The sequence below is a fragment of the Rhineura floridana genome, chromosome 3, assembly GCF_030035675.1.
Source record: "Rhineura floridana isolate rRhiFlo1 chromosome 3, rRhiFlo1.hap2, whole genome shotgun sequence".
NCBI classification, from domain to species: Eukaryota; Metazoa; Chordata; class Lepidosauria; order Squamata; family Rhineuridae; genus Rhineura; species Rhineura floridana.
Genome location: NC_084482.1, coordinates 57,302,736 through 57,325,770, shown reverse-complemented (window position 1 = coordinate 57,325,770; position 23,035 = coordinate 57,302,736). Strand labels below are relative to the sequence as shown.

The 23,035-nt window shown below is 42.1% G+C and overlaps 1 protein-coding gene across 4 annotated transcripts in view; it reads left to right on the top strand.

Annotated features, from left to right (window-relative positions):
• ABCC3 (ATP binding cassette subfamily C member 3) overlaps nucleotides 1-23,035 on the top strand; it is a 114,593-nt gene that overhangs the window by 46,735 nt on the left and 44,823 nt on the right. For 3 of the 4 annotated variants that reach the window (XM_061616014.1, XM_061616017.1, XM_061616018.1), the window contains exons 8-12: nucleotides 5,288-5,506; nucleotides 6,707-6,884; nucleotides 12,124-12,285; nucleotides 13,349-13,441; nucleotides 19,288-19,491. In XM_061616014.1, coding sequence (XP_061471998.1) covers nucleotides 5,288-5,506; nucleotides 6,707-6,884; nucleotides 12,124-12,285; nucleotides 13,349-13,441; nucleotides 19,288-19,491 — 856 coding nt within the window. The remainder of the gene's footprint in view (nucleotides 1-5,287; nucleotides 5,507-6,706; nucleotides 6,885-12,123; nucleotides 12,286-13,348; nucleotides 13,442-19,287; nucleotides 19,492-23,035) is intronic. The other variant, XM_061616016.1, reaches the window with a different exon arrangement.

Below are 23,035 nucleotides of genomic sequence, written 5' to 3'. Positions count from 1 at the left end.
GGGGCCTGGAACAGAACCTCCCGTATGAGTGGGGCCCTACTGTATTTTGGAAAGTTGTTTGTTCACTAAGGATTTGAGCACTTCTTAAGTTATTGTAACCAAATTTTTCATGATGGTTCCTGAGATCAAGGAACGTGTTTTCATCTGTTTGGATATAATTGAACACCATTTTGAATCAAGATGGCAAACTATACTGGTGCTTACAATTTCCAAGTACATGGCTATGAGTGTTAAAATTCAGTAAGCTACTCTGTATTCTCTTAACGTTATGTTTTAAATGCAAATGTACCACAAATATTTCTTAGTGGAATGATGGTGACTGATCTATTATGGTCACAGACCAATAAAAGTTGATACAAACAGGATAACCAAAATAAAAATACAGATAGGTTCAGAGAGGAGCCAAAAGAGAGTTCTTACTTTATCATCTGGTTCTTAATTTGTATTGAGAGTAGAAAGAATTTAACTTGCCTTTTCAGTAATGTAGGAAGTCATAATTTAACAATAAGATATCAGATAAGGCTGCCAGGTAGAGTTCTTAATAAAGGAAGAACCAGCCTCTCTCTGAGCTCATTATAGAAATTGCAGTATACAGAAGAACATGACCCACAGATTTTATAATCTTCTTAAATTGGCCTGTTAGCAAAAGGGGGGGGCAGAACATTAAAACATGTGAGAATAAATGCTCTCTATTCTTGTAAATAGCAGAGTATCAGAAGTTTATCTTATCTAGAGAGATAACTGGAAACCTGTATCACTTAGCTAAGTGTGGCTCATGAGCATACCCAATAAGACACATAATGTGCTGTCTTCAGCTGTTACTGAAGAAACTCACCACAAGCTGAGTTAATGGTTAATCAGACTTTATTTCTGATGAGGCCTGCAAGCCTGCATAGAGTAGCAACTAACTTCTCCAGCTAGGCCACACCTCTGAGTCAGTTCTCCAGGAGTTAGCCTTCTGGGTCATAGTTGTTCCTCTTAAAGGGTCCACGTGCCAGATATATAGTTGTTAATGCATATATTCAGGGCCGGCCCCAGGCATGCTGAGGCCCTTGGGCACCAGCCTGCCCTGGGCCCCCTCTGTGATCCATGGAGGCAGCCGCAGCCCGCAGGAGAGGAGCTTCTGAGTCACCCGCCATCCCCCGCTTCACCTACCTTTCTCTCTGCTGTTTTTTGTGGGTTTGCCATCAATCAAGATGGCGGCCGAGGTTTCCCTAAGGGGCTGAAGCCTCTGCTGCCATCTTGGTTGATGGCAGCAATGCACGCGTGTAGCATGCATGCGTGCCATCAACCAAGATGGCGGCAGAGGCTTCAGCCCCTTAGGGAAACCTCGGCCGCCATCTTGATTGATGGCAAACCACAAAGAACAGCGGAAAGGTAGGTGAACCGGGGGGATGGCGGGTGGCTCGGAAGCTCCTCTCCTGCAAGCCGCGGCTGCTTCCACAGATCATGGAAGGGGAGCGGAGGGGCCTCTGTAGCTCTAGGGGCCCTTGGGCCAGTGCCCCACCTGGATGCCCTTTAGAACCGGCCCTGCATATATTAAACATAGTACAGTCCCTTCCACCTCGGAGTAGATTGCGTGTCTGAAAGCATCAAATCTCTGTGTGAGTACACCAGGGAGAGAGCTAGAAGATCAGAGAGACCACATTCACACCACACATTTATTCCACTATTTTCCACTTTATAGTCATGGCTTCTCCCAAAGAATCCTTGGAATTGTAGTTTGTGAAGGGTGCTGAGAGTTGTTAGGAGACCCCAAGCAAGAAGGGCACACTTAAATTGTAGAAGAAATAATAACGTACAAACATAGTGTGCAATCAGATACATATCAAGACATAGTATGAAAAAATATTTATATAAGCGTGAATGTCAAATATGTTTATTATTTACACAACCTGTAAAGATATTTATAGTGCAATCCTATGCATGTTTACTCAGAAGCATGTCCCAATGTAGTCAGTGAGGCATATTCAAACAGGAACGCATGCACAGGACTGCAACCTCAAGTGATAAGAAACATCACTCACCAACCAAAAATTCAGAATCATGCCACTTTAAGCAGTTTTGCAACTGTTTTATACTTGATTATTTTATACTTATGATTATTGCATTTTAAATGGATTTATTTCTTTTGAGTTTCCTTCATTTCCTCCCGTACCTCGCAGGGTTATTGGAAAGATTTCAAATATACACACACTGGAGATGTAAAAATACATACACTTCATATAATAATTTGCCAAAACAAGTTGGTCATTGCAGAACATTTTTAAAAAAAATCAATATTAGTTTCCTACCAAATAAAAGCAGTGACACCTAAGTAAGCCCTGCCTAATTGCTTAAAAAAAAAGGATTGGAGGGGAGAGAAAGATTTACAGCACAATTCTTTACTATGTTCACTCAAAAGTCCATTGATTTACAGCACGATCCTAACCATGTCTACTCAAAAGTAAGTCCTACTGAATTCAGTGGGTTTACTCCCAGGTATATGGGAGTAGCATTGCAGCTTTACTCCCAGAAAAGTGAATATAGGTTTAAAGCTTCATATTGAGAAGGTTTTCAAAATAGGCTGTGAATTAGACAAATAAACTGCCCCTTTCAACAGCCCAGGAAAATTTAAACTTGTTTAACTCCTTATAATTGGAAAAGTATAACACATTGTAATGGCATCATAAGCTGCAGCATGTACACTTTTTGAAATTTCTGTTCAAACATTATTTGAAAGATAAATGTATAATATGCTATTTTTTGCAAGTAGTTAAAGTCTGCATGTACACTTTTGTCATAACTGACAGTTAATCATAACTGAAATTGTTTTCTGTGAGTGCCTACCCAGATCCTGCTATGATCTTCAGTTCTAGATTTCCTCCTATATTATTGTAGAATGGCAATCTTGCTGCTGCTGCAAGTTATATACTCACTCAACTTCTGATGTGCAGACAAGCAGGAAAACTGATGGTCTTAATTCATCAAATGATTAATAAACCCAAATATAAAACAATTACAGTAATCAACACAAAAGGAGAGAAAAGGAGGGGGGATCCTGTGAAATAAAAATAAACGTCTTTAGTAATAATCTTACTGATGTTTATAATATTGGAAAGGGATTGCCTCCTAGGTGAGTCAACCCATGTTTACTATTCCAAAAGGTCTCGAATAGTTTCCATTCTTGCTGAAAACTATTAATCTTTTGTGTTCCTTGTCTTACCCATAAAAACCACATTACCGTACTCAGTTTTGCAAGTACCCAGACTTTCATAAACCATTGTTTCATATACCATTGTTTCATAAACCATTGTTTCAAAGCTGGTGCTTCTTTTGCTCCAATGCTTCCTAGCAGCCACTATCAATGATGAAATAATTTTTCCTTTTCTTTTGGAACTGCATATTTCAAATAAGTGAACAAATATATCTCAGAATCTAATGGAACTGAACACTTTAAAATCTTATTTATAGAAGCTGCAGTTTTCTGCCAAACTTGCTTCGCTACTGGACTGGTCCACCAATAGTGAAAAAAGTCTGCTGTGTTCTTAATACACTTCTGACATCTATTGTTTTGCTGTGTTGTACATTCTTAGATTTTCTAAACTTTCTATACAGTATTTTATTTTCTTAACCCAGACAAGCATACACCACAATTTCCCCCCTCCACTAGACTATATACTGAAGTATTCCAGCCAGTGGAATTACTGCTTTTTTCAGGAGCTAACTGCCCTCAGAATTGGCACTTTCACCCTTCCTTATCTCCATTGTCCTCAACAAGCCTAGAACTGGCTCACAGGAATAGCCAATAATCATTGCATTATAATATCCACTCCATTCTTTTAATTAAGGACTTAGGAAGCATAGGTTGTCGATTGGGAGGGCAGTTAAATATAACCAGTTAAGCTCAAGAAACACAAAGAGTATTCAGGTAGACGGGGCAGGGGCCTGCATGAAAGCCCCACCCCCAGAATCCTTGCATTCCGTGTCAGTCCCTACCTTCCCCATGTTGAACAGGGAAAGGTCTGCACTTGAACATAAGTAGCCTTCTGTGCGATGAGGAATTCTCCTTTATCAGGATCCCTGATCATGTGAAGCTTTCCACTTGCATTCAAGTGAACATGAACAGAATCCCCTGCAGACCTTTCCCTGCTCATCAGGAGAGGGGATTTGGGGTGGCACATGCAGTGACACTAGGGGTGTGCATGCACACCCCTGACCCGTCCACACTTAGAGCTTTCAGGTGTTCAGATGAATACCCAAATTCCACCAGTTTGTGCCTCTATCTTGAAATGAAGCTGGGATGACAGCTTTGTTAGGGACAAAATCAGTAGAAAGCATAACTGAACTGTTGTAAATTAAGAAGCAGTTACATGAAATAATAAGAGCAAAATTATTGGAAGATGCATGGCAATATAAGAACTGTAGTGGTAACATTGGGGTTTTTTACTAATACAATATTAAACACAATAGTTCTAGCTTAAGGGTGTTATCTAACATTAGTTATATTCAGAGGAGACCCATTGGAAATCAATAGACTTAAATTACTTAAGTGCATTGATTTCAATGGGTTTCCTCTTAGTATAACTATATTACCTATTATTTTGTTACTTGATAGACCACAAAACCAAAAAATGTTAACTTTTGAACTGTGGCTGCTTTCCTGAGTAAGCATGTCATTTTTATTTTTATTGAATTATTTTGCTAAATAGGAAGTGGAATTTTCAGAGGCAGAAGTTTTATGTTTGCCTGAGCCACGGTTAGTTTAGATTACAGCTTTATATTGAAGATTTAAGTAAAATAAAAAATAATGTAACCTTCTTAATCATTGCTACATGAATTGGCTCAGTCCTTCACTCAGCTAAATTGATCTGACAGGTTGGTGTGGAACTTTTTGCAGCTGAATACAGCAAGCAGAATGACTGCAGTCGCAATATTTCATATGACTAATTTGGGAACGTTTGTAAAGACGGTGAACAGATTCCAGATGTGCTACCTTATGTCAACGTAATTTAAATATGCAGCTGCAACATAATTAAATGCAGTGCCGTTCTTAATACAGACAGTGCTTTACACTGGTGGTTAATTCCGTTTTATTTTCTTTGGGTAAATTATTTCTTGCTCCTGGATGATAAAATGGTGGCCCCTAATCTTGCTAATGTAGTTTAGCTGTTATTATAGAAACTCTGGCCAGCAAGCCCACATTTGAAGTCTAAAGATCACTGGAGGTTTATTATTTGAGAGAGTCAACATTTCCAATAGAGCTCCTCTTTTCAGCTGACTATAACAATGTGTTTTGTTCTCTTAGGAAAAAACATGTATCTTACACAAAAAGTTCTAATCAAATGACGAACCATGTTGGTGATGCCCTAGAGGAAACTGAAATCCTGATTAGTAGTAACTTAAAACAGAAAGAACCATATTTTCTCAAAGCCTTACTCAGGACATTTGGACCATACTTCTTAATTGGCTCCTTCTACAAACTGATGCAAGATCTGTTATCTTTCGTCAACCCCCAGCTGTTAAGGTGAGTTTGGCTTTCATGCAGAAGATAAGTTTCAAGTTCATTTCAGATGATCAGTTAGTGAATAGATAGAGAAAAGGTAATCGTTTCAAGGCACACGGGGTGTTTAGTTCTAGCTCTTGGGTTTGCCCATTTATTGCACCACACAAGCCACGTGACACCAACGTGCAGCCTGTACGGAGTCCTTCCCTGTCTACATGGCAGAGACAGGAAAGCGCAGGGAAGAATTGCAGTCTTACAGGGAAAATATGTCAATGAGGAAATGCATTATGTGTTCTCATGTATTTCTAGTTTTGCATGAAAGCAAAGAGTAGGAAAGAAGGGAAGCTTTCATATGGATATATAGCTAATATACTAAATGGTATAATGTCTCCTTGCACCACATTTCTTTCCAGTTCAGACTTGCTTGTCCACCTGGAAAGAAATTGCATTTGGAACTGCTAAACACACAAACATTTAATCTACATGTGTGGACCTCCAGCCTTTCCTCGTGGCAAGGCAAAGGGGTTGGCGGGAGGCAAAGGCACAAGCAGCACTGCCACCACATTAGCAGTGGCAAAAACAGTTAACAAGTAAGGGCAACAGGTGGGGAAGAGAAGCAGTGTGGGCCATGGTGAGAAGGGCAGGGGATGGCTCTTAAATGACATATAGAAGACAGGAGGGTGGTGGCCTGTGCTGGTTGGATGGCTTTGTGGATTGGCGAGGCAAACAAGTGGGGATGGGGCTGCAAATTTGCTGCCACCATCTGAAGCAGTTGCTTCATTTTTCCTCATGATGGAGCCAAGCTTGTTTTACTATGTTTTACTATGCTTGCATGTACTCTGAAGCTGTAACCTGCTTCAGCTTCTCAGCCCCTGTAGCTTCCATGTTCGCACAGTGACATTGGGGTATGCTGTTAGTACACAACACGAAATGACATCCAGGGCCCCCCTCCCCATTTTCTGCATGTTTTTCACTTTGGATATTTTTAAAGAATCGGTGTAGAAAAATGTAAAATAAATAAAATAAGATGTTTGAGGTTGGCCCATGCCCTTGTCATTTGAAATGGTCCATAAATTAACTCTAGTGTGTACCCAGAACAAAGGTTTAGATTGGTGCTGCCACTTTGCTTTGGGTAAAAGGAAATGGTGTCTTGCGCTCTTTCCCACTAATCTTGGTGTTTCTTCCCCGTGTCTTATTTGTTTCAATCTTCTTCTTAAACAGCATGTTAATTGGCTTCGTTAAGAATAAAAGTGCTCCGTTATGGTGGGGCTATCTGATTGCGGCTTTGATGTTTTTCTGTGCCGTGCTGCAGACGATAATCCTTCACCAGCATTTCCAGTACTGTTTTGTTACTGGGATGAGACTGAGATCCGGCATCATAGGGATGATCTACAGAAAGGTAAAAGCAGATTACTGTTTTTGCACAGCCAAGTACAGACCAGAATTGTCTCTGGTACTGGATTAACAAGGCAAGGAAAATAAGAGGGAGGTATACATCAGCTGCTGTCAGAAACTGTATGTGATGAGCAAAACATAAAGAAATACTGGTATATTTCTGGGCAATTTGTGAGAGATTGGCAAAGAGTTTCTAACTCCCCAATGGTTTAAATATGGCAACAACACATTCTGTAAATAAATAAAGATTTGGGGAAACACCAGGAGTGGATTTTTATGTGGAGAAATGATCAAATTTGGTTCTGAACCAAATTCCTGGGCTAAGCATGCACTTCGAGGTTCTGCTTACCTTAATTCTGTATATCCTTATTATTTTGGACCTGACTCCAGTTGGTGAGCCGTGAGGTTCTACTAAAAAACAAAGTAGATCCTGCAAGCCTGAAGTCTGCTCATCCCGATCTAAATATTCCAAACTATGGAAATAGGCAGTGCCAGGGTTATGATTTTGTCTCTCTCACTCTCTCAAAATAATAATGTTTACACAAGAGCAAAATAGTTATAAACTGCCCACTCATTCAAAATGTTGAGTAATGTGTACAAATACAGTAGAACATAAAATACCATAAAAACAATATAAAATATCATAAAGATGATGTCATAATGTAGCCAGCAGATATAAAAGATTTTATTTTTTAACATCAGTGGGTAGATACTGTCCTAAGAATAAGAGCTGTTCAAACAGTGGAACAGGCTGCAATAGGAGGTGGTGGAAGCATTTAAGCAAAGGCTGTGTAGGATGCTGTAGCTGCAAGATGCTGCACTGAGCAGGGTGTTGGACTGCACTGAGCAAAGCCCATTTTGAATCTCTTATAATGCTAAAATTTTATGATTATAAAACTAAGAGGTTGAGCCAAAGGCTTTAAGGCAGGAATAGGAACCCGTGGCCCTCCAGATGTTGGACTACATCTCCCATCATCCCTGACTGTTGGCCCCACTGGCTGGGGCTGATGGGAGCTGGCAGTCACAGCAGTAACTGGAGGGCCCATCCCTGCTTTAAGGGGTTAAGCCAAAGGCTCAAAACATGAGGCAGGATTTGAATGATTTGAAGGAAAAGAGTGAGGTGGCATCACAAAAGTAATAAAGGGGCAATTTCAGACATGTGAATGGGTGGTGTTGCTATACCAGGAAACCATTGGACAGCTGAGTATGGTGGGGCAAAGAACGTGTGAGGAGAGCAGTGGGTGGGTGGCAGGGCAAGACCATGGAAGGACAAGAAATCTTGGTTAATGTAGTGACTTAAGGAGGGGGTCACATGGTCAGAATGACGAGAGGGGTGAATGATTTTAGTAGCAAAGCTCTGGATAGAGGGGAGGCGGCTCCCAAGGTGCATCAGTGGAAGACTAGAGAAAAGGTTTAAACAGTCAGGGTGGGAGATGAACAGGAGATTTTGCTAAGGGGGCAGAAAGGAAGAGCTGTATTTTCAGTAGTGTTGTGAAAGGAGGCCCCAACATGACTTGGCAGCAGACTGAATACGGGAAGCAAAGGAGAGCAATGATTCACATGCAGAAGCTCTGGGCCATGTGCTTTAAACAATGGCAGCAAAAAGCTTATCCCAGCTATCTGTAATCCTGCATGTACATCTTCCATGTTTCTTCTAAGTGTTCCAGCATTTATGGTTTATTCGTAAATCCTACCAAATAATCCACATTCCATGCATATGTGAACTGTTAGTTTCTTGCTACTTTAAGTCTTAAAGAATTAAAGATCCTTAATCTCACTCTCAGTCCAGGTCTTTGGTTTGATCACCTGCAGTCAGCCAGCACCAGAACCTTCCTTTTATCTGCATTTCCTCAGTTCTGATGTCATTACTTAATCCTGCCCTTTTCTCAGCTGGATCTCATCATCCAGTGCTTGGGTGGCTGACATCCCAAGAGCAGCCCTGCAACTATGCAACCCCTCCTGGGCTGTATTCTTCAAACACTAGGGCTGCCTTCACACACACATTAAGCCATGTGGAAGCAGCATCTGATGTGGCTGCAATGTTTGTGTGTGAGAATATCACAAGCATGTGGGTAAGGCTAAATGTGTGGGTATTTCCTACCCATTAGTTGCCCCCCTTTTAGCAGTTGATGGAAATGATCCACACACTTATGCAGATTTCACATGGGTTAGTGTACTTGTGAAAGGCCCCCTAATGTTACTGTAGCATGGAATGAATACAAACCTTCTGTGTGTTTTTGGCGTTTTGTAATTGGATAATTAGGACTATCTATCCCTGTTCTTCATAGTTTTAAATTATTTTTGCATATAAGCCAAACTGCCCTTGGTGTGGCCCATCATAGGTCTGCTTTTGTGCTATATATAAGAAGTACATTTTACTACCTGCCCAGCACCAGATAACCATCCTGCTGATTGTTTATGGTATTTGCAAGATACAAACCTATCCCAAGGATGTGCCATAGATCAGGCTCTACAATTTAGGATGAATTATAATTTACCATTATATATACTATTTTTATATTAATCAGATTTGCTTAAAACTGTGAAAAGCTAAACGAATATGTGGCAGTTGAAAAATCATTATTTGTTAGTTCTTGAATTGGTAAACCTAACCAATGTACACACATAACAATTGGATTGGGCACATGTAGCTCTCTATGTGCATGATGTGCTGTGAATGATTCATTTGTGCTCTTGGTATCCAAGCTAAAGCTGCTTGTGAAATCCTCACAAATGCCTCTCCTTCGTGCCAAACCATCTCAACTATTCAGATGTTTTGCAAGTTCCCCAAGTCATTTGTATAAACAAGATATATAAAAACAGGACTGTATTTGAGTTTGCTCATATTTGTGTACTCAAATGAGTTGCTAATGTAGCAGTACAATACATAATAGAAGCTCATTTCCCCTGTCATGAGAACCAAGCTTTTGACATATCTTTGTTTTGAATATTGTGGAGCATCTCACTTGATGAGCAGAGAATAGCTGCCACCTGGAAGGATTTGCAGCTTCAATCCTCCCCTGCAGGGGTGGTGGATAGATTAAGATGGTCCACCCCCAGAGACTAATAGAATCCACTGGATTTCTGAATGCCCTGAGGGAGTTCCCAGTACATAGAGCAGGTGACTCCCTTGTCATGCTATGGAACAACAAGATACATCAGGCTCTTAACACAATTGCCCCGAGCATGCTTTCCAGCATTGTGAGGCCCGGTTTGCACCTTGGTACACCAGTGAACTAAGGGCAATGAAAAAGGCTCGACGATGGCTAGAGAGCAAGTGGAAAGATGTGCTGTGAGGCTGATCAGGCATGAGTAAACATCATAACCGTGCCCACTGTGAGGATGGTGAAGAAGGCCCACTTCTCTGCCTCCATTGCATCCTCAAATACCCGTCCAGCGAAGCTTTTTTGTATTGTCAGGGGTCTGTTGACATCAACTCCAGGAAATGGAGTTTTAGACCCTTCAAATGCCCACTGTGAATTGTTTGCAAGGCACTTTGCAGTAAAGTTGCTTGCCTCCATGGCAATCTAGATGCCCCTTCCACATCTACTGTAGTGCCCAGTGAGATGTCCAGTGCAACATCTGCTACAACTTCTTGGAATCAGTTTCAGTTGATGCAGCCTGATGACGTGGACAAGGTGCTTGTGGCAATGTGTCCTCTCAACCCTTGCCCTTCTTGGCTTGTTAAAGCTTGCCAAGGGGGTAAGTCTGATTGGATCCAGGGTGTGGTCAATGTGCCTTTGCAGGAGGGAGTGGTCCCAGCTGGCCTGGAAGATGCAATTATCCGACTGCTCCTGAAAAAGTCCATCCTGGACCCATTGTTTTGTGACAACTACCACCCGGTCATAAATACCCCCTTTTTAGGGAAGGTGATAGAGAGGGTCGTGGTGCAACAATTGCAAGTACTCTTGGATGAAACTTATTATCTTAAGCCATTCCAGTCTGTGTTCAGGCCTGGTTATGGGACTGAATCGGCCTTGATCGCCCTGATGGATGACCTTTCTTGGGGGAAGGATGGGGGGAATGCGACCCCTTTATTCTTACTTGGTATCTCGGTGGCTTTTGACACTATTGACCATGGAATCCTTCTGAGCTTACTTGGTGAGATGGGTATTGGAGACACTGTTTTACAGTGGTTCCAATCCTACCTCCAAGGTCGTTTTCACAGAATAGCATTGGGTGATTGCCTTTCACCCGCCTGCAGTTGTGCTGTGGGGTGCCACAGGGTACCATCTTGTCCCCCATGCTGTTTACCATCTATATGAAGCCCTTGGGAGCAGTTATCAGGAGCTTTGGGGCAAGGTGTCCACAGTACGCTGATGATACTGAGCTTTATTTCTCTGTAATCTGAATTGGGAGAGGTTGTGCAAGCCTTGGACCAGTGCCTGGACTCGGTGGTGGGCTGGATGAGGACCAGTAAACTGACTCTGAATCCTTCAAGACAGAGATGCTGACGGTTGGTGGTTCTTGAGTTCGGATAATTGGTCAGTTGCCTGCTTTGGATGGGGTCGTACTCCCTCTGAAAGAGCAGGTCCATAGTCTGGGGGTGCTTCTGGATCCATCTTTGTCGCTAGAGGCCCAGGTGTCCTCAGTGGTTAGGAGTGCCTTTTACCAGCTTCAGTTGGTAAGACGGCTACAGCCATTACTGGACCCGGATAGGCTGACCACTGTTGTCCATGCACTAGCAACCTCCAGGCAGCTGTATTCTGGGCTAACTGAAGTTTCTGAATAGATTTTAGAGGCAGCCCCAGGACTGACACATTGCAGTAGTACCATCTGGAGGTTCCCAGAGCATGGACAGCTGTGGCCAGGCAGTCTGCTGAGAATGGGATTCAGATGGCTCACCAGCTGAAACAGATGGAAGGTGCTGTGGGCCATGGAAGCCACTTTGGCTTCCGGTGATGGCCATGATCAGTATATTCCACCTCCCTTGAGAGATTAATCAGGCTTGTCCCTAGCATAGAACAGAAGGCACCCAAGTACACAGAAGCCAGAGTGTCGGAGATTGAACAAGGAGACTTCAGTTCAAATATCTGCTCAGCCACAAAGCTCACTCGGTAACCTTGGGCCAGGAATTTTTTTCTCAGCCTAGCCTAACTCAAGGCTATATGGACTGTAAGGCTAAAATGGCCGGGGTGAACCATGTACAATGTGCTGAGCTGCTTTGAGGAAGGACAGGTTATAAATGTTACAAAATGGGAAAATATGTCTAAATAAGAATGTTTCTCTCATTGTCTCTCCAGTCTTTAATTATCACCAACTCAGCAAAGCGTTCTTCCACTGTTGGAGAAATTGTCAACCTGATGTCAGTAGATGCCCAGAGATTCATGGACCTGACTACCTTCCTAAACATGTTGTGGTCTGCACCGCTCCAGATAGTCCTTGCCTTATACTTTCTCTGGCAGGTACAGAGTTTGTTCTCTCTGGTCTGGCACAATGTAGAGCCTTTAACCTAATGCTGAAGGCTGACTTGCCTCGAAGAGAAAAAAGTACTTGGGAAAAGTCATATTGCAGGCAACCTGTTGCTCCCAGCACAATTCCAAGCATTTGTTTTTAAAATGCTCTGTTGGAGCAGATGATTAACTGAGGATGCAGAGCTGGAGACCCACAGGTGTGTTGCAATATGCTTAAATTTAAAAGAGTATGAGAAGAGAAGAACCTGAATGAATGGGCAATCGCCATCTCAGTTTTTATTTACAAACTCCTCAATTTCCCCTTAGCTCAACAACAGAGATCTCTGATCAACAGAAAAACAGCATCGCAAGTTCACTTTTGGTGTGCTTTTGTCTCTGTACATTGCTGTGCCTAACACAAAGTGGTGCATTTACTAAGCGGGTTATGTAACCTTTTTTTTTTTTTACAAATATACTTCTATTTATAGTGCCAGTGAAAGCAGCCAAGGAGCTACTTTTAGCAATGCTATGTGAATGAATCATTTTATTACAGGAGCAGACCAGATATACCAATGCTATGTTGGTTAATAATAATAACAATAGCAATCATAATAATCTCAAATGTTTTATATCCCACTGTTCCCCACTCCTTCCTCAGCCTCCAAGTATGTATGTGTCTCTACTTGGTGCAGATAGGAAAAGAAGTTCCATAGAGATTATGCAAAGTTTCCCTAGGTTCTTGCTTTCCATGCTGAAAATCTGGTTGGGCAACTTTAGCCATGTAAGCTTTTCTGGAGACTGTGGTATATTGGTTAGAGTGTAATAGTAGGACTGGGGAGAGACAGGTTCAAATCCTTACTCAGTCACTGGGTGAATTTGGGCCAGTCATCCTCTCACACCTTAACCAACTTCACAGGGCTCTTGTGCAAGTAAAATGGAAGGAGGACCATGTATACATCCTGGAGCTTCTGGGAGGAAAAGCAGGGTATAAATGTAATAAATAAATTCCAGGTTCTTTTAATGCTAATTGGAGGAGAGCAGAAGAATGACTGGTGTGTTTTGCATCCTTTTAAAGGCTTTAGGACCTTCTGTGCTGGCAGGAGTTGCTGTGATGGTCTTACTTATCCCATTTAATGCTGTGATTGCTATGAAAACCAGAGCACTCCAAGTAAGTAAACTAGTAGTGTCTCCTAACATCCATTTCAAACTACTTTTGATTATCTAGCTGAGGCTCCACACAAAAGGAAGCAGTAAGGGGTTTCTGGAAGACTAGTCAACACTTTGATGTCAGAGCAATTTGACTTTCACATGGAGAGCTCAGCTTCTCTGCACCAGCTTCGCTACCCTGGGATCTCTGTCTTTGCTGGCCCCTTAAACCTCTCTGTAAGCCTTTTCCTGAGCTGCTACCTGAATCAAATTCTTGCTTCTGCCTGGTGCTTCTCAACACAATCCTGATTATCCTCTGCCTGAACTCTGTTCTACTTTGCCTCTTGCCTAGATCAGATCCTGCTAACCTCTTCTTGTAGATGTCCCAGCTCAACCCATTTTTCTAGAACAGTGGGTAGTAGAAACATTTTTCATACTATTTTGTTTTTACTGGCACTAGCTAAACTCTCTGCCAATACTCTGCTCAGAATGAAAGGAAGGAGCATGACTGGTGGGATTGCCCATAGAGTAGAGGTCAACAGTGCTCTCCACTCAACTAGTGTAGCTTTGAATCATAAGTTGTTGATCTCAAAGACCATCTGTATCAATTTATGAACTGCTTAATATCCTGCTATCTGATTATTACCCAAATTATAACATGCCCTACACAGTAAGCAAAGGAAACCAGGAGTTATCATGTAAGTGGTATATGAAACTGAAGAATATGCTAAAGGTACTACCAAGAACACCATTCACCAAACATTTCAGTGGAACTTACTCCCAGGTACATGTTTTGGATTGCAGCCTTAAGAGTTTTGCAATCAATTTTAATAGGAGTGTCACTGGGCCTTAAACCCCTTTTCTTTTGCTGATTGCTAATACTAATACTAATAATTTCAATGTTAGGAGATGTTAAAAACAACTGATTTTTAAAAAGTTATCCTATATTGGCACTTCTTATTTCTGCACTGCATTTCACTTAAGCTGAGCATTGCCATTAGCTGCGTAGCTCCTGCTGTTTCTTATTGCCTCACTCTCCTTATGTTTCCACAGTGCTGTACTTTTGTGGTTTGTCAGTTGAACAAGAGCACATGATGAAAATAATTCAATGAAAGATATTTCCCCCCCAAACAACAACAAAACCCCCAACAACCTGATAGTGAACTGCCTGATGCTTTAGACTACCCTGCCCCCCCCGCTTTATAAAGAAGCCTAAACAATAAATAGGAACCACATTCCTTGCCTTGACTGCTTGACACTGGTTCCTGTAAGACCAACAAGGACAGAGATATGATGGAAAGAGGCCAGAAGAAAACCTTAGTGAATGATTAATTTTTTCTTTCCTTTTATGATTTTGGATCTACCTGCAAAGGAAACACATACAGAAAATCACACTGATCTCAGCTTTGTTCTGATGTGCTTCACACATTGCATTAAACATATCTGAAAATTTGGAACATAAGAAACTGTTTTGTTGAGAGACAGACCATTGGTCAATATAGGTCAGTATTGTTCACGCTGACAGGAAGCAACTCTCTAGGGTTTAAAGCAGGAGTCTGGGAATTGAACCTGGGACCTCCTGCTTGCAAATCAGATGCTCTACCACTGAGCAAGGAAAAGTCCAAATAAAATTGATCTCTATTTATTTATTTATTTATTACATTTACATCCCATCTTTTCTCCAAGGAGTTCTAGGTGGCATACATGGTTCTCCTCCCTCTCCATTTTATCCTTACGACAACCTCATTTATTTGCAAATTTATTTATTTATTAAATTTATTAGTCGCCCATCTGGCTGGCTGTCCAGCCACTCTGGGCGACGTACAAAATAAAAACATACAAATACATTAAAACATTAAAAATCTCAACAATAATAATAAAACCTAACCCACCCTAAAAGCCTGCCTGAAGAGCTAGGTCTTCAAGGCCTGGCGGAAGCTCATCATAGAGGGGGCATGGCGGAGATCATTTGGGAGGGAATTCCACAAAGTGGGGGCCACAACTGAAAAAGCCCTCTCCCTAGTTTTCACCAGTCTAGCTGTTTTAACTGGTGGGATAGAGAGAAGGCCTTTTGAGGCTGATCTTGTTGAGCGGCATCCGTGATGATGTTGGAGGCGCTCCTTCAGATAGACTGGGCCGAAACCGTTATAGGGTTTTAAAGGTCAGGGCCCGGAAAACAACCGGTAACCAGTGCAACTCCTTCAGCGCTGGAGTGATGTGATCTCGCCGGTGGCTGCCTTTAATCAGGCAAGCTGCTGCATTCTGTACCAGTTGCACCTTCCGGACCATTTTCAAGGGTAACCCCACGTAGAGCACATTACAGTAGTCTAGGCGAGAGGAGACCAGGGCATGTACCACCGATGGGAGCAGATGGTTGTGGGAAGGTAGGGGCGCAGCCTCCGTATCAGATGGAGTTGATACAGCGCTGCCTGGCTCACAGCCGAGACCTGAGCCTCCATGGACAGCTGGGAGCCAGGAATGACCCCCAGGCTGCAGACCTGGTCTTTCAGGGGCAATTGTACCCCATTGAGCACCAGGTCAACATCCCCTAACCTTCCCTTGTCTCCCACAAACAGTACCTCGGTTTTGTCAGGGTTCAGCTTCAGCTTATTCCTTCCCATCCAGCCACTCACCGACTCCAGGCACTTGGACAGGGTTTCTACAGCCAACCCCGGTGAAGATTTGAATGAGAGATAGATCTGTGTGTCATCCGCATACTGGTGACACTGCAGCCCAAATCTTCTGATGATAGCCCCCAGCGGCTTTATATAGATGTTGAGCAGCATCGGGGAGAGGATGGAGCCCTGTGGCACCCCACAAGTGAGAGGCCAAGGATCCGAAACCTCATCCCCCAATGCCACTCTCTGGTACCTACCAGAGAGGAAGGAACGGAACCACTGCAATACAGTGCCCCTTATACCTAACCTCTCCAGATGGTTCAGAAGGATACCGTGGTCAACTGTATCAAAAGCTGCTGAGAGATCCAGGAGGACAAGGAAGGTGCATTTGTCCCTATCCAACGGCCTCCTCATATCATCCACCAAGGCCGTTTCAGTCCCATCCAGGCCAGAAGCCTGATTGAAATGGATCCAGATAATCCACTTCCTCCAAATGCACTTGCAACTGCTTCGCCACCACCCGCTCAACCGCCTTGCCCAGGAATGGCAAATTTGAGACTGGGCGAAAGTTGTTCAGATCTTGGGGATCCAAGGAGGGCTTCTTTAGAATTGGTTTTATTACTGCCTCCTTGAGAGCTGATGGCATTACTCCCTCTTCCAGGGACGTATTTACCACCATCTTGATCCCCTCGCCCAGTCTGTCCTTGCAGCTCATAATGAGCCATGACGGGCAAGGGTCAAGTAAGCAAGTGTTTGGCTTTAAGGATGAAAGCACCTTGTCCACTTCATCAGAAGGAAGAAGCTGGAACCGATCCCACACCACCGGAGCACCACTGGCTGCCTCTGGGTCGCTCACTGTGTCCACAGTGCACGGAATAGCACTTTTGATATGATAGATTTTCTCTGTAAAGTGCTTTGCAAACTCAGCACAGGAGGCCTCAGCATGTTCCATCGGTTCTGGGGCAACTGGACCGACCAGGCTCCGGACCACTTGGGATAGCACTCTGTGAACGCAATAGAGGCAGCATAAAAATCCTTTTTTGCTGCCCTCATCGCCACACGGTAGGCTGCCGCAGCCGCTCTAACCCGTGTCTGATCGTCGTCAGAGCGAGATTTCCACCACTGGCGCTCTAGCTGTCTCTCCTCCCGCCTCAGAGTTCGCAACCGTGGAGTATACCATGGTGCTGTCTGAGCTCTGTTCAGGGGGAGAGGGTGTTTCGGAGCCACCCGGTCTAATGCCCTGGTGATTGCAGCATTCCACCCCTCCACCAGGGTCTCAACTGAGTGTCCGTGTGCATGCTCCAAAGAATCCCCAAGTGCTTTCAGGAATCCATCTGGATCCATCAGACATCTGGGGCAGACCATCCTAATGGGTCCTCCACCCCCACGGGGGGTTTGTGGCACCAAGAAGTCCACCCTCACAAAGTAGTGATCTGACCATGACAAGGGGGTGATGGATATACCCCCAATTTTCAGATCACTCCCCTCCTCTCCCGAGACAAACACAAGGTCGAGTGCATGACCAGCTACATGGGTGGGCCCCGTTGGAATAAGGTGTAGCTCCCAGGAAGCCATGGTATCCATGAAGTCCCGAGGTGCCCCTGTGAGGATGGCCTCCGAATGTTCATTAAAATCTCCCAATACTAACAAGTTTGGGGACTGCGCATGCACATCCGAGGCCACCTCCAGTACCTTGGCCAGGGAGTCTGTCGTGCAGCAGAGTGGACGGTTCAAGAGCAGAATCCCTAGACTGCCCTTTGGGCCCAACCTCCCGTACATGCAGTCAACAACCTTGGTCTCATGGAGAGGAGGCCTGGTGAGAATGTTCCTTTTTCATGAACTAAGCCCAAATAAGTGTGTGTTAGAGGTCATACAGAATTCATTTAGCCCAGTGCTATTTTGCCCAATTGGCAGTTGTTCTCCAGGGTCTAGAGCAGACGTCTGTCTTAGCACCAGCTGCCTTGTATCCTTTTAACTGCAGATGCCAGGGATCAGGGTAGAAAAACATTGATGATTTAAAAAATAAAATAAAATTGACTATAGCTAGATTGAATTTTAATTTTTTATATTTATAGATATACAACACACACACATGCACTGCACTGTTCTTAAAGAATAATATAAGAACATAAGAAGCGCCTTCCTGGATCAAGCCATTGGCCCATCTAGTCCAAGGTCCTGTTCTCACAGTGGCCAACCAGACGGCAATGGAAAGCACAAAAACAGGACCTGACCGCAGGAGCACTCTCCCCACTCATGATTCCCAGCAACTGACATTTAGAGGCATACTGCCTCTGACAGTGTATAACCAAGTTTATAACTAACTTGGTTAATATTAAATAATTTGAATATAAGAATGTTAGCCCTACAGCTAATCCCTAAACTGAATCAATACCCTTTTGAGCAGGAGGGCTTCTTTGTTGACTGAGAACCAATTTAATCATTTCTCAAATGTAAATGATTAAATGATTTACACTTTACCTGATTTGCAGATTTTGTGTTTTGCACTCTTGTTTAGAAAACACATTTAAATTGCCCTTTATTTGTATTGATTTAAATCAGTAATTTAATTTGCCTTGAACTTAAATCAATCCACCATGTCGGGATTGAACCTCCTACCTTCTGCATGCAAAGCATGTGCTCTGCCACTGAGCAGCTCTGTTGACAGTGCTAATAAAAAGCAACCACAGGGCCTCTTTTAGCTGTGTAAAGCACAGCGTTGATATAGAAAAGTTAAAATATCTCATTGAGCCCATTTCCTTTCTTTTAACTACATTTTTAATCTCTTCTCATATTAATTATTTTTATTATTATGTTATTTCAATGTTTTGCTGAGGTTAGTCTCAGCAGCATAATAAATATTGATCGTCGTACTGTAGCTTATATACAATTGTAGGAGTATGTAGCAGATACTGTTATATAAATTAATAACTAAAAAAAATCAGTGTACAGTATGTGCTCTGCCAGTGAACCGTGGTCACTCTTGTAGCAGCTCTGATTATTGTTTACCTTCCACATACCCTACCCGTAATAAATCTTTATTCATCTTGCAACAAGCATGCCTGCTTATAATCCTGTGCAAACACACAATCTGTACAGAAAACTGCAGGTAGTAGCTTCATAATGTTTTAATTTACCCCTAAAGTCTGTGCTTGTTTTCTTATTCCTTGGAGGCCTGGACATAGGAAATATGGTGCAAGGCATTAGGTATAATGACCATTGGTTAATGATGATCTTTAAAACCATTTAGGTGAAACAGATGCTCTACAAAGATTCCCGTATCAAGTTAATGAATGAAATTTTAAATGGCATAAAAGTACTTAAGCTCTATGCTTGGGAACCATCCTTTGCAGAAAAAGTTCGGGAGATACGGGAGAATGAACTTAATGTTTTGAAGAAAGCAGCCTATCTAAATTCTTTGTCAACATTTGCATGGGTCAGCGCACCGTTTCTGGTAAGTTTTGTTGGTGTAACATATTGTTATTTATTCAGTTTATTGCCCTTCACTGTAAGGTTCCAGGGCAGGTTACGACAATTTAAAAGAAAATATTTAAACAGTTTAAAACAAATTACAGTCAGAAGACTAGGGTGGTTCCCAACAATATCTCTCAGGTGTCAAAGGCCAAGGGAAAGAGGCATATCTTCGGCATATGTCAGAGGAACTGCCTATAAAATGGCAGGGCTATCCTTGTAACTTAACAAGGAAAGAATAAAAAGCCTGTAAAAATATTGCTGAGTTACTGTTCATATAATGCAAGACATGAGCATCACTTCCTCTCAGGAAGTGGCCACTGGGAGTGGTGCCAGACGTTATAAAAAGGCACAGTATTATGGGCTTCCCATGGGCAACTGCTTGGCCGCTGTGAGAACAGGATGCTGGACTAGATGGGCCATTGGCCTGATCAAACAGGCTCTTCTTATGTTCTTAAATCAGATCCACCTTCCTCATATGTGCCTGCCTGAGCTTCATGGTGGGTTCTGATAGAATTTACGCTCACAAAAAACTTTTAAAGAAAAAAGACTTGAGGAAAGATCTTCATAAAAAAGAACAAAACAAAATTCAAAGATTATCAATCTACGGTATGAGAGCAGATAATAAAACACAATTTGTAATTGTGAAACACTTCAAAAACTTTCTTAAGAATTTTAAAAAGAGCTTTGCTTTCTTATTCAGATCCTTACCCAAGTACTTTCTGTGCTGTCCTAATGGATAAGAGAAGAAGCTGCAATATAAGTAAGGAGCTTTCCTGGCCCAAAAACCAGAGAGGCTCTGGTGGGGAGAACCTAATTTCCTATAGGAACATCGTTATCACGATGCCTGATTGGCTTATATATCACAGTTAACAAAGACAGAAATTAAGTTTGGCATGCTTTAACAATGGACAATTAGTTCTACTGAGATTGCCAACTATGATCTGGGAATAATATTTGTTTCCCAGTATCTCCCAAAAGATCGATTTATTTGAAGCTATGAAACCAAAATGCTTGACTTTTAGGTCATGGCCGAGTTCCCTTTCTTTGACAGCCCCCTTTCCCCGGCAAATGTCTTTGGGTAGCCTAACCATGAACTGCTTTAAATATATTCACTCCCAAAAATATTGATCTCATCTTTGTTCATTTACATCATAAGCAGAAAATATTAATAATACTGTATTTACTAACTAATCAGTTAACCTTCCTCTGAATTCCTTATCTAAAACATGTTATCATTTCCTGAGTTTAAAGATGTGAGCAAAAGTTCTGACTGACAGAAAGATTGCATAGCTGAAAACAAAGTAAAAAAGGCAGAGAGAAAAATCATGAGACTGAATCAAGCTCAAGAGGAGAATAAATCTATCCCATCTTTTTCATACTTTAACCTTCTACTAAACGAGATAGTCACACAATAATAAGGCAAACTCTTTTATACATCATGAGTTTTACAAGGTTCAGGGAAGCACAAGTGGCCACAATAAGAATTCTCAAAAAAGAATGCAAGGACGTCAGGGACTAAAATCAATATATTTTTCTCTAAACGGTAGACGCATATTATTTATATTTGATCTAGCTCGTTTTCCAGTTGCAATTTTGTCTATTAAAGAGAAATGGGCTGAATTCCATATGATTGACTGCCAGCATGATTTTTTGGGAAGATGAAGAATAACAAATAGTAGGGACCTGTCAGCTGTTGCCAAAGTGTTAAATAATAAATGGGTAGGATCCATTTCTGTAATGAGTGTTACAGGGTTTTTGTTGTTGTAAAAGATTATATTGAAATGGATTGTGTTACTAGGTTAATTATGTTTTGTGTGGTGTGTCCCACCTTTCTATTCTACCACTGAATGACTGGCAATGCTCTTTAGGTAAGTAATAAAGTTTTGGAATGGAATGGAGTATTGTGGAAGAGGGAATGGCTGGCTGGCTGGAATTCTCAACAGGAGCACTTTATACTGCAATATTTTATTGCAGGTCCCACTTGTAATGTGTTAAACCTCAGCTTCATTCCAATCCCTTTTGATAATTTTCAGTTGTTCTTATTTACACCTCTTCAATCTCATTGATATCCTTCTTGAGATAGGACAGCCAGAACTAAGCACGGTATTCTTTGACTGAACCATGTAATGGCATAATGATAGTTGTATTTTTTTAATCAATTCTCCTGAAACGTTCCTATATTTGTAAACTGGGTTGTCTACTGTGCCTACATGGCAGGGAGGGACAAGTTAGGAATGCTCAACTGATGCAACAGGCTGCTGACAGTCTGCTTTATGTAAGCAGACTATCTTCTGAAACATTAATATTAAGTTTTGGGTGTCTGGACATGACCTTTATACAAGGCCCTGGGCTCCTACAGGGAGGAAGGGTGGGATTTAAATCTAATTAAGTAATTAATTAATTAAAAACAATAAAATAAAATAGACGTTCCTTGACAGGCAATAACTATCCTGCCTCACCTTGTTTTCACCAGCTGTCCCTACTCTCTAAGGTAGCAGCGTTCAGTGCAGAGCCAAGGGGCAGAGCTTGGAAGATTACTTCTAAGAAGTAATAAATTACAGTTACAAATACATGGCCCATAAAAGTAGTAATCACTGTTGCAATTACAATTGTTCTGAAAGTAACTGATTACTTTACTTTTTCTCAAAAGTAATCACTACAATTACATTTCAGTTGCTTTTTTAAAAAAACACCTACAAGGTGCCGGCCTTGGTTGCTGCACATCTAAGTAGCCTAAAACAACATTAAAATAAACACACACATACAGAGGTAGTAGAATAATTCTTTTTATCCATAAGATAGCAATGGTGGTGAGGGAGGTGGGGAAGGGAGGAGGAGGCCAAAGTTCAGATCTCTGCACATCAAACCAAGTGCAACCCCCCCCCAGCCAGCAAGCATAATCTCTTTCACTTAACTACCTCCCAGACCCTGCCCTGCCACCAACTAAGGGACACTCATCCAAGTTAACATTTTCCTGAGATGCCAAAAAGTTAAAATACTGCAAATGTAGCAGAGTAGCCAGAGGGTGGTGGAGGCCACTTTGTGTGCCAGGTGCACACACAGTATTCACACACGCACATGTTGTCATCTTTCACCTCCACAGTTCTTTATCTCCATTCTGCTGCTGCCTCCTTCTCCTCCTTTATCCATGTTCTTGCCCTCCAGCTCCTTTCTCACTACACTCCATTCTTCTCCACCAGAGTCCATTTTTTTAAACAATTGTTTTCTCCACTCCACCCCATCTCACTCTCCACCTACTCTCTCGTCGCCTCCTAAACACCCACAGAGCATGCGGGAAGAGCAATGCTGCACAGAAGCCCAGTTTGAGGCACATGATTTTCATCCACAAATCAGAGGAACAGAAGACTTCCCCTGCTTCGCCCCCCCAAGTAATAACCAAAAGTAATGCTGGAAACATTACTCCACAAAAGTAATAAAATTATTCTAGTTCTAGTACAATCAAAATGTAAAGGAATTCCACCCTTTCCTCAAAAATTACTTGTAACTAATTACTTCCAAGCTCT